The sequence below is a fragment of the Entelurus aequoreus genome, linkage group LG05 (assembly GCF_033978785.1).
Source record: "Entelurus aequoreus isolate RoL-2023_Sb linkage group LG05, RoL_Eaeq_v1.1, whole genome shotgun sequence".
NCBI classification, from domain to species: domain Eukaryota; kingdom Metazoa; phylum Chordata; class Actinopteri; order Syngnathiformes; family Syngnathidae; genus Entelurus; species Entelurus aequoreus.
In genome coordinates, this window is record NC_084735.1 from 24,131,091 (window position 1) to 24,144,144 (window position 13,054).

Sequence of the window (13,054 nt, forward strand, 5' to 3'; positions counted from 1 at the left end):
ATACAAACATATTAAAAATGCAAAACTCAACAGGAGTCTTTCCATGTCTTTTTTTTATTTGGTCCATTTCCTCCAAACCAGTGTTGGCGGACGCTCAAAAGCCATTTTGTAACATTGCAAATACATAATGAGAACTATATAAAAAAGGGTAGTTTTGGTATAGAAGCTAATACATAAATGAGACAATGTAAAAAGTAAAGTAATATTAAGGAGATAAAATCGAATTTGATTTTACTGTTACCAGGTTATTCCAGCTTGTCGACTATGTGGAGAACAAGGAGGCAAATCCATATTAAATTAATATCCATACGGCTGCTGAGGAGCAGAAACAGTGCAGTTGACTGAAGACTTATCATGATTAATAGTTAATAGCAGTAGGAAGAGATTATACATATACTGCATATATATATATATATATATATATATATATATATATATACATATATATATATATATATATATATATATATATATATATATATATATATATATATATATATATATATATATATATATATATATATATATATATATATATATATATGGCTTGCAGGGAAGATAAGGGCCTTCAGGTGACGATGTTCTGATTCTTCAGGTGATGAGGGTCTGATTCGGTATTCAACTGAACAGGAAATTAATTTTCATGTAAAAAAAATAAAATGACAAGGATGGACGGACGAGAAGGAGGTGTTATATTGGCAATGTAATGAATACGAGGGTCATGCGGTGGTGTGATGGCTGAGAAGATACGATTCCGGTAGAGAATTGAACCATTCACAATTCATCTTTGAGGAAAAAAATTGTTCTTCAAGGGATCCTTTTGGAAGTCTGCTCTTGTTTGTTCTTATACACTTTGACCTTTGATTGTTCGACATGAAAAAAAAATGCCTTGTTGTACATTCAATGATATATAGAACTGGGTTGTCCATGTCTGATTGTGGGGTTTTAAGGCAGAGGAAGGGCGGCCATGCAACAGTCAACCCACAAAGTCTGTGCAAAAAAAGATTCTCCGCATGAATTTGCAGTCTTCATCTTTGCCTTTTGCTTTCAGTCCTGGGTGAACACTTTTTTTCTTAGTCCACAAGAGTTCAACTTCAGAACACTGACATAAACCCCTTAAAAAGGGGTAAGTTCCCCATGAAAACACTCCAAAATCCTCCATTTTCACTTTCAGCAGGAAGGGGATTCATTTGGCCCCATTCGTCACGGTTGACCTGACACTTGAAACGTGACAAATTTGGAGGGGGGGGGGGGGGGGGGGGTGTTGAATATCTTAAAATACATTTTGTAACAACTCCCACTTTGACCATTTGCTATGTAGAGTGCCGCTTTCCATTATTTTCAGCAGACTGCAGTGCAAAATGATTAACCCCCCACCTTCCTTGAATGGGGCCATATGAATGCCTTCACTACTGTACATGTCCCTAGCAATACTACAGTAACTTTTTATTCATACTGAGTATCATAAATAAACAGGTTTTTTTTTCCGGTTCCCACTCTTGGCGAGATCTCAGAGGGCTTTGGCACTAGTGGTGTGGGAGACGGTGTGCGACGCCGGCTTGTGTGGGTAGCGACTATAGTAGTAAACTTGGAAGAGGATGGCAAAGTCCACAATTACCTGCAGCAGGCCGCACGTCCAGAACTGCACGGGCGCCTGGGTGAGCAGGAAGTAGACTGTCTTGAAGGTGTCGCCGCTTGTCCACATCAGCACCATCTTGATGCTGCGAGGACACAGTCGAGAGGGTTGGGGATTCAATCAAACTGTTTTTTAAAAAAAGCAATCGCGTGGAGGGTTGGAGCTTGTTTGAAGACGTAAATGAGTCGAGCCGTGACGGCTTCCATCGTTAAATCAAAAATCAATCAACCTTATCAAGCTAATGAACAGTGCCGAGCTTGATTGACCTCCTCTGACATTTCCCATAACTCACTCAAGAGGGAGACAACCCCCCGCTCCTCCCCCTCCACATATTTCAATAACTTATTCACAAATCGCTTTCGAAGAATTCCCATCTTCATCCCCGGGGGTGGATCTATTTTAATGTATTCTTAATTTATTCTGGCATGTACACTCCAGTCAACTGACGGTCACTGAGCACTATGTCAATCCCCTGAAGGCTGGTCCTCCATAAAGAAACACCTGATGCCAAAAGTTAAAGTTAAAGTACCAATGATTGTCACACACACACTAGGTGTGGTGAAATTATCCTCTGCATTTGACCCATCACCCTTGATCACGCCCTGGGAGGTGAGGGGAGCATTGAGCAGCAGCGGTGAGCAGCCCGGGAATCATTTTGGGAATTTAACCCCCAATTCCAACGCTTGATGCTAAGTGCCAAGCAGGGAGGTAACGGGTCCCATTTTTATAGTCTTTGGTATGACTCGGCCGGGGTTTGAACTCACGACCTACCGATCTCAGGGCGGACACTCCAACCACAAAACCAAGTTTCTTTTAAGTATTAAAGAAATGTGTCAGAGTGGTTATCTAGTTTATGGAGAAATGTAGTTAATCATAGAACTGGCAACCAATGTTATTAATTATTATTGATTTTGAATGGAGAATCTATTCTGAATCAAATCATTACCCCCACGAATCGAATCGTGTGGTCGCCAAAGATTCCCATTCACCATGAATGTGGAGTGAATGATGTGCTCTCACTTCTCTGTGAAGTGCTTTGAGCGTCTCGAAAAGCGCTATATAAATCTAATTCATTTATATTATTATTATTATAATTCAATCAATCAATCAATCAATGTTTATTTATATAGCCCTAAATCACAAGTGTCTCAAAGGGCTGTACAAGCCACAACGACATCCTCGGTACAGAGCCCACATACGGGCAAGGAAAACTCACCCCAGTGGGACGTCAATGTGAATGACTATGAGAAACCTTGGAGAGGACCGCATATGTGGGTAACCCCCCCCCCCTCTAGGGGAGACCGAAAGCAATGGATGTCGAGTGGGTCTGACATAATATTGTGAAAGTCCAACACATCAGCGAAAGTCCAGTCCATGGTGGGGCCAGCAGGAACCATCCCGAGCGGAGACGGGTCAGCAGCGTAGAGATGTCCCCATCCGATGAACAGGCTAGCGGTCCACCCCGGAGCAGAGTAGAAAAGAAAAGAAAAGAAACGGCCGATCAACTGGTCTAAAAAGGGAGTCTATTTAAAGGCTAGAGTATACAAATGAGTTTTAAGATGAGACTTAAATGCTTCTACTGAGGTAGCATCTCTAACTTTTACCGGGAGGGCATTCCATAATATTGGAGCCCGAATAGAAAACGCTCTATAGCCCGCAGACTTTTTTTGGGCTCTGGGAATCACTAATAAGCCGGAGTTCTTTGAACGCAGATTTCTTGCCGGGACATATGGTACAATACAATCGGCAAGATAGGCAGGAGCTTGACCGTGTAGTATTTTATACGTAAGTAGTAAAACCTTAAAGTCGCATCTTAGGTGCACAGGAAGCCAGTGCAAGTGAGCCAGTATAGGCGTAATATGATCAAACTTTCTTGTTTTTGTCAAAAGTCTAGCAGCCGCATTTTGTACCATCTGTAATCTTTTAATGCTAGACATAGGGAGGCCCGAAAATAAAACGTTACAGTAATCGAGACGAGATGTAACGAACGCATGGATAATGATCTCAGCATCGCTTGTGGATTATAATTATCATTATAAGCATCAACATTTAGGAATGTGCATGATATGCTGCTCACTGTTGAGCTTAGTTGAATAAATGGGTGCTATGTTGCATCATTAAAGTATTTTCCGCACCGACCATATTTTAGATACAAAGATATATGAAATATGTTTACATATATTAGCCGCACCGGACTATAAGCGGCAGATATACAACGGCATGAAAGATTTTGTACATGTATATTTAATACTTAATTGTTTCCAAACGGTGCATGTCACACGGCAGTAAAACGGGTGATCAAACAAAACAGAAGTCATCGTGATGGACCCACTAGCTGCGGAAGCTAGCTCTCCAATCAACTAAACAGACTCCATAACTCCACGGTGACGTTTTGGGGAATTTACAAAACTGGAACAATACAAAAAGAATGACATTGTAAGTTAATAATACTAGCACAGTGTTAGAATATTAGCTAATACTAATGACGCTAGCTTGATTACCGTACATTACGATAGCACTAGGGCTGCAACAACTAATCGATTAAATCGATTAAAATCGATGATCAAAATAGTTGGCGATTAATTTAGTCATCGATTCGTTGGAACTATGCTATGCGCAGAGGCTTTTTATTATTATTATTATTATTATTATTTTTTTTATAAACTTTTATTTATAAACTGCAACATTTACAAACAGCTGAGAAACAATAATCAAAATAAGTACAAAAACAGTACAAAACAGCGCCAGGGCGGCGCTGAGGCTACGTCTCATGAGGTGCCAGTAAGCTAGCCAATGATGTGTCATGTACAGCTCACGTGACGACGCCGTCTGCTTTGCTGGAAACATTCGAAAAATGGCGCAGGAAAACAGTACCGATAGTTTAGCGGAGAAACATCTTGAGGTTATTGCGTCAATGGAGAAAAGTGTACGACCTAAGTCGTCAAAAGTGTGGGAACACTTCACTTTAAAGACTTCAAAGAAGACAGTTTCCTGCAAAATGGCACGGAAGTACAACATTGCTTCAGGAGCACCTGAAAAGGAAACATGTTGGAGCCATGGATGAAGGGAAGAACTCACAGTACGTAACTATTTAAGTCCATAGTGGCAACAGGCATTCATGAGTTCAGCTTTTTTGTGAGTAACGTTAACGTTATGCCTTTGTTGCAACGCGGGGCTGATAATGTGTCTCCGGCACATTTGACTCCGTTTTGAGAGAGAAAACGCACGGTTACCAATTTCGAAATAAACGTAACGTACAGAAATATCTCAGGTTGGTTTCATAATGGATCAATGTAGCCGGGCCTGAGAAAGCTATATACATATATTTAACTATGACTGACGCTTTAGTATAACTAAACGTTATGAAGGTGCTGGACTATTTCATGCTATTATTTAGAGGCAGCCTAAAATGAATCCTTTATTATTCACAACAGCAATGTGTAGAATATCTGATCCAGTTCTGATCTGATGAGTTACATTTCTGTGTTATTATTGGTGTATGCTGCATCCCCAATGTCCAGAACATGGTGCCAGTATGCTGTTTTTTTCCAATAAAATACTGGAAAGGATAGAAATGTAGTTCGTCTCTTTTATCCGATTATTAATCGATTAATCGAAGTAATAATCGACAGATTAATCGATGATCAAATTAATCGTTAGTTGCAGCCCTAGATAGCACGTACAAATATGCATGAAAACCCTCCTACTGGCATCACACATGGGACGGTTTAGTAAGTATGAATTGTTTTATTTATATTGTAAAACAGTAAATTGGCCCTAGTGTGTGAATGTGAGTACCCTGCCTTCTGCCCAAATGCAGCTGGGATAGGTTCCAGTCAACCCCGAGAGGCACAATCGGTAGAAAATGGATGGATGGATGTAAAACTTACAAATGTTGCTTGGAGTGATGAATGAAGAATCCTTTCGGCATAAACGCTATGCACGGTTTTACTTCCGGTTTGAGGCACCAAACAGGAAGTACAATTTGAACCCACAGCACCTACAGTGAGCGAACTCGTACAAAAGATGGCACCAGAGCACAAACAATAACTCACCTAATCAGTGTCTATGTCAGCATAATATGAATGCTATTTGTTGAATGGCTGTTAGCAAAGAAAAAATCCATAAATTAGCCGCACAGCAGGAATCAAAGCGTGGGGAAAAAAGTAGAGGCTTACAGTCTGGAAAATACGGTATATGCATGAACATGAAGGAATGTGCATGATATGCTGCTCACTGTTGTGCTTAGTCTGTTAAAACGTACAAAGCACTTAGTCTTCTGTTGTTTGTATACTTCACGTTAGTCTTAAGCGATATTACAAATTTGAGTATCGTTCCAATACGAAGTAGCTACAGGGGCAGTATTGGTCATACTAATGTGCATACCTAATATTTTCAAGATGAAAATACGATTCAAATTTTGATGACAATTATACTGATTACTTCCTTAACAAAAGCAAAAACTACTTATCACTACCTGAGTTAATAAGCAATAACTAAAAAGACAAAACATTTGTTTTAAAGACAATGGAACCAATTGTTAATTTATACAAATACATTAACAATTGGTTATGTTTGTAAATGTACCATGCAAGGTAGGAGATTAAACAAACTATGTGATGGTCAAAATATGTGAGTATGCAAGACAGTGCATGGTATGCTGCTTCCTGCTATGCTTTGCTTAACTAACGAACATGGAAAGAGACAAATGGACCCAAATGTTGTCCATTTCTATAGGTTGTTTGTCATTAAACTATGCAAGGTAGGAGATGAAAAATCACCATTACTTTCAATGGTCAAAATATGTGACTATGCAAGATAGTGCATGGTATGCGGCTTGTTGCTATGCTTTGCTTATCTAAGAGACATTGAAAAAGACTATTTGACCCAAATCCATTTCTACAGATAATAAAATTCCCTACATTCGAGACTCCACAATGAAAGCAAGGAGATAAAACATCACCCCTGTTTTGAATGGTCAAAACATGTTAATATGCAAGACAGTGCATGGTATGCTGTTTTGCTGAATAAGCAACGTGGAAAAGGACAATGGTTCCAATTGTTATATTTATACAGATAAATATAGGGTTATGTTTGTAAATATACCATGCAAGGTAGGCGATTAAACAAAATAGTGTGTATGCAAGACAGTGCATGGTATGCTGCTTCCTGCTATACTTTGCTTAACAAAGGAACATGAAAAAAGACAAATGGACCTAAATATTGTCAATTTTTACAGATGATTAGAGGGTTACAGTATGTTTGTAAAAAAAACTATGTAAGGTAGGAGATGAAACATTATCAATACTTTGAATGGTCATACTATGTGAGTTTGTAAGAGAGTGCATGGTATGCTACTTGGTACTATTTTTCACTGAACTCCAATGTGGAAAAAGACAAATGGACCTAAATGGTGTCCATTTTTACAGAAAAATAGAGGGTTATGTTTTAAGTAATCTATGCAAGGTATGCAATGAAACATTTATATTACTTTCAATGGTCAAAATACGTGAGTATGCAAGACATTGCATGGTATGCTGCCTGCTGCTATTGTTCACAAACATAAAAAAAGACAAATGGACCCAAATGCTGTCTATTTTGACAGACAATAAGAGGGTTATGCATGATAGGAGATAAAATATTGCTATTACTTCCATTAGTCAAAATATGTGAGTATGCAAAACAGTGCATGGTATGCTGCTTCCTGCTATACTTTGCTTAACAAAGGAACATGAAAAAAGACAAATGGAACTACATATTGTCAATTTTTACAGATGATTAGAAGGTTATAGTATGTTTGTAAAAAAAACTATGTAAGGTAGGAGATGAAACATTACCATTACTTTGAATGGTCATACTATGTGAGTTTGCAAGAGTCCATGGTATGCTACTTGGTACTATTTTTCATTGAACTCCAATATGGAAAAAGACAAATGGACCCAAATGTTGTCCATTTTTACAGAAAAATAGAGGGTTATGTTTTAAGTAATTTATGCAAGGTATGCAATGAAACATTTATATTACTTTCAATGGTCAAAATACGTGAGTACGCAAGACATTGCATGGTATGCTGCCTGCTGCTATTGTTCACAAACATAGAAAAAGACAAATGGACCCAAATGTTGTCCATTTTGACAGACAATAAGAGGGTTATGCAAGATAGGAGACAAAATATTGCTATTATTTCCAATGGTCAAAATATGTGAGTATGCAAAACAGTGCATGGTATGCTGCTTCCTGCTATGCTTTGCTTAACAAAAGAACATGAAAAAAGACAAATGGAACTACATATTGTCAATTTTTACAGATGATTAGAAGGTTACAGTATTTTTGTAAAACAAAACTATGCATGGTAGGAGATGAAACATTACAGTACGCAAGAGATTGCATGGTATGCTGCCTGCTGCTTTTGTTCACTAAACTCACAAACATAAAAGAAGACAAATGGACCCAAATGTTGTCCATTTTTACAGAAAATTAGAGGGTTATGCAAGATAGGAGATAAAATATTGCTATTACTTCCAATGGTCAAAATATGTGAGAGTATGCAAGACAGTGCATGGTTTGCTGCTTGGCGCTATGCTTTGCTAAACTAAGGGACAAGGAAAAATTTGGTCCATTTCTACAGATAACAGAGGTGCTACATTTGAGGTTAAACTACGAAAGCTTGGAGATAAGACATTATGATTAATTTTAATTGTCAAAATTAAGGAGCATGCAAGACAGTGCATGGTACGCTGCTTGCTGCATTGGTTGACGGACGTCAGGTAAGTGGAAAAAGACAAATTGACCCAAATGTTTTTCTACAGCTGCATAGAGGGGCTATGTTTCTGTCAAATAACTAAACCATGCACACCAAGTCTGCCTTTACATCACCTTGACTATTCAATATAAGGTAGTGTGCAAGACAGTGCATTAGTGTTGTCCCGATACCAATATTTTGGTACCGGTACCAAAATGTATTTCGGTACTTTTGTAAATAAAGGGGACCACAAAAAAATTCATTATTGGCTTTATTTGAACAAAAAATCTTTCTGTCATTAAACATATGTTTATTATTGCAAGTTTGTCCTTAAATAAAATAATGAACATACAAGTCAACTTGTCTTTTAGTAGTAAGTAAACAAACAAAGGCTCCTAATTAGTCTGCTGACATATGCAGTAACATATTGTGTCATTTTCCATTTTATTTTGTAAAAATTATTAAGGACAAGTGGTAGAAAATGAATTATTAATGTACTTGTTCATTAACTGTTAATATCTGCTTACTTTCTCTCTTAACATGTTCTATCTACACTTCTGTTAAAATGTAATAATTACTTATTCGTCTGTTGTTTGATACTTTCCATTAGTTTTGGAGGATACCACACATTTGGGTATCAATCCGATACCAAGTAGTTACAGGATCATACATTGGTCATATTCAAAGTCCTCATGTATCCAGGGACATATTTCCAGAGTTTATAAACATAATACAAATTTTTTTAAAACGAAAGAAGATTTTGTGATGCTAAAATATTATCGATGTAATCATAGTAGTATTGACTAGATCAGTACAGTGGATGTTAGCTGTAGATCCACCAATGGCGTTTGTTTATATTGTAGCGTTCCGAAAGAGTTGCCGCTGCAGGGAATTCTGGGAATTTGTTCTGTAGTGTTTATGTTGTGTTGCGGTGCAAATATTCTCCCAAAATGTGTTTGTCGTTGTTGTTTAGTGTGGCTTCACTAAATGGCACATGTTTATGACAGTGTTGGCGTTGTTCACACTGCCACCCTATGGCTGTTGAGTAAGTATGCCTTTCATTCACATTTGTGTAGTGTGTTTAAAGCAAAGATGTCTGTCGTAATGAATAACGAGTGGACGTAATGGAATCTTGACTAGCGATTGGTAACTTCAGTCCAGTTTTAACACTGCCAATGTAACGAGTCCGGGGTGCTGCGGTATGTTGTGAAGCATGTATAACAATCACTCGTCCTTCAGGGATGATACATGAAATCAAGATATCTTGATTTATCTTTAGTTAATAAGCCAAAATGCGTGAAACATGTTTACATGTGGCGGACCGGTACTTTTTAGAGGCGAATATGATTCATTAGTATCGCGGTACTATACTAATACTGGTATACCGTACAACCTTACAGTGCATGGTGTGCTGCTTGCTTAGATGTTTTACACACAAAAAAACAAACCAGGCCCAAATGTCATCTAAATCTGCAGTAAATAAAGGATCTATGTTGTTTGAGCTTACGTCAAATCTTGTGAAATCACCCTCTTTTAAAAGGGTTCTTGCAGCCAGTAAAAGTAAATACAGAGTCACAGTGAACGTGTTTTTTCTGAAACGTCTCAGCAGGAATCCATTCAACATGTTTAATGTGTTTTCCAGTGAATACCCACTTATGTCAGCGCTCGCTCCACGATCCTGACCCGTACACAGCACTTATGCATTCAGGACTACCTCCTGCAGGCTGGAAACAAACAGGCTACAGAATGAGTCCCATGCCTCCCTATACGCTGATTAGCTTTCTGCAAAGAAAAGAATGACGGGTGAGCTGGTGTTCACCCCGCCGTCTGCATCCCATACACCAGGGGTGTCCAAACTTTTTCCACTGAGGGCCGCACACTGAAAAATCAAAGCAAGCGGGGGCCATTTTGATATTTTTTATTTTAAAAACCAATACAGTATATGTATAAAAAAAGATACATTTAGGCCTCCACTCAGACTTGATCCCGGGGACCCCAAAAGGTTTTGGTCAAAAAAAATATTACAAATGTGTCATTATTTAGTATTATTATTATTATTATTATTATTCAAGGTTTAAATCTCTAGATCAACATTAGGTCTATCTGTCAATATAACGCTTTTAGAGATTTATGTTGTATGCCATATTTGTCAAGGAAAACCGTGTTTTTTTATGGAAAAAAACTAAATATGCAATATTTTCCCCCAATTAAATTTTAAAGTGGAATATTTGAGATTGTATAATAATTGGAGTCTTAAAAAGGTCAATAACTCATAACAACATTGATTTCAATTCATTATTTTTTTGAGCAATGACACTTAAAAAAAAAAAAGTCCCACTAAAATTATTGGGGATCCAAATGGGTACTGCTCAGTAAAGTTTAAAAAAATAAATCCAACAATTTTTTAAACTTTTACCACAATGGTCTCAAGATCAACTTCAGATCTATTCGTCAATTATAAGTTTTATTGTTGTTTTTGTTTTTTGTTTGTTCGTTTTAGGCCATTCTTTAAAAAAATTTGTTTTTTAAATGGCAACCAAAAAATATGCAACATTTTCCCCCAAAAATATCTCAAAGTGGAATATTTAATGTAAAGTAAATGGAGCCTTGAAAAGGTCAATAATTCATAATGACATTGATTTTGATTCATTATTATTTTTTAAAGAAAGAAACAGCCTGCATGGCAGCTTTGTGTTACTGGAGTAAATAACGCAACATTTTCTTGTTACATTTCACCTGTTTGCTCTTTTATACCACTTTTTATGTTTGTTTGTTTTTTTTATCGTATTTTTAGAATGTGCCGTGGGGCCGTTAAAAAATTACCTTCGGGCCGCAAATGGCCCCCGGGCCGCATTTTGGACATCCCTGCCATACACCGTCTGCTAGTTCATACGTGTGTCTGCCTCGTCAAGGTAAAGCTTTGCCGCCAAACCTCCCTTTGCATTATTCATGCCTCCAGGTTCACCTCAGCCCTTTTTATTCGAAAGGCCCAATTGTGCAAACCTTGCCGTTTACCTCACGCTCGCTTCTTGCTGCACTTCTCTTTCACCTGCTCACTCTCTCAGTACTTGTCTCGCTCTCTCATTGCCCGTTCCCCTTCAATCCGCCTCCTTCTGTACCTGCTTGCCTCCCTGCAGCATGCCGACCTCGCACTCACAGTGAGGAGCTTGTTAGCTATGTTCTTTACACTCCTCCACATCGGTTCCTTGGCGAACCGCCGTCTCGGTTATGAGGACGCCTTCCGTCCTTTCTGCAGGTAACCATGAGAGAGGCGGGGAATCTTGTTTGATCAAGTCCTCCCCCGCCTCTCCAACACAGAGGGTGCCTGGGAAAAGCCATGAATGTCGTCTGGCTACTTATTTGTCACCTGTGTGTGGGCTGGAATGACTGAGGGTTGAGTCGTGGAGTGGCAATAATGGTATAAAATGTTAAAAAAATGCAAGTTATAGGTTAAAAAAAAAAAAAAAAAAAAAAAGCACTACAAAGCATATGGTAGACCGCATTGCAACGAACCACATGCCACAGCAGGGACCAATAGGAAAGAAAAGTGGGTTTTGCATAATAGGGAACCTTAAACTGAAAATAAACCCCCCAAAAAACCTACAAAAATGCAACAAATTACGTACACCTCGGGAGCAGTAAAGCTGTAAACCAGTTTAAGGGTCAAAACTAAAGTGATACTTGATGTCGAGATTAGAGATCCACCGATATGTTTTTTTCAGGGCGAGTACCATAACCAATTATTAGTAGTCAAGAAGGCCGATAACCGATATTTGGAGCCGATATTCATTTGCAGTAAAATTTAGCTGCAGCTTAGCAGAAGGGAGCACTGGTTATTACTACTAACTCACACTCTACTTAGGGTAGTCCCGATATCAATATTTTGGTACGGGTACCAAATGTATATCGATACTTTCCAAAATAAAGGACTCGGAGACTACAAAAAATGTCAACATTGACATAATTTTAACTGAAATTACGAAACATTAAACAACATTATTGCACTACAACAATTTTAGGAGATTAGCGACGCTGAGATAATTATTCATGCGTTCGTTACGTCTCGTCTCGATTACTGTAACGTATTATTTTCGGGCCTCCCTATGTTTAGCATTAAAAGATTACAGTTGGTACAAAATGCGGCTGCTAGACTTTTGAGAAAAACAAGAAAGTTTGATCATATTACGCCTATACTGGCTCACCTGCACTGGCTTCCTGTGCACTTAAAGGCCTACTGAAATGAATTTTTTTTATTTAAACGGGGATAGCAGATCTATTCTATGTGTCATACTTGATCATTTCGCGATATTGCCATATTTTTGCTGAAAGGATTTAGTATAGAACAACGACGATAAAGATCGCAACTTTTGGTATCTGATAAAAAAAGGCTTGCCCCTACCGGAAGTAGCGTGACGTAGTCAATTGAACATATACGCAAAGTTCCCTATTGTTTACAATGATGGCCGCATGAAGTGAGAGAGATTCGGACCGAGAAAGCGACAATTTCCCCATTGATTTGAGCGAGGATGAAAGATTTGTGGATGAGTAAAGTGCAAGTGAAGGACTAGTGGGGAGTTGAAGCTATTCAGATAGGGAAGATGCTGTGAGAGCCGGGGGTGACCTGATATTCAGCTGGGAATGACTAAAACAGTAAATAAACACAAGACATATATTTA

At 38.3% G+C, this 13,054-nt stretch overlaps 1 protein-coding gene across 3 annotated transcripts in view; it reads right to left on the minus strand.

Annotated features, from left to right (window-relative positions):
- Positions 1–532: 532 nt before the first annotated feature.
- LOC133650348 (solute carrier family 66 member 2) overlaps positions 533–13,054 on the minus strand; it is a 54,362-nt gene continuing 41,840 nt past the window's right edge. For all 3 annotated transcript variants that reach the window (XM_062047488.1, XM_062047486.1, XM_062047487.1), the window contains one exon: positions 533–1,721. In XM_062047488.1, coding sequence (XP_061903472.1) covers positions 1,511–1,721 — 211 coding nt within the window. In that variant the 3' untranslated portion in view covers positions 533–1,510. The remainder of the gene's footprint in view (positions 1,722–13,054) is intronic.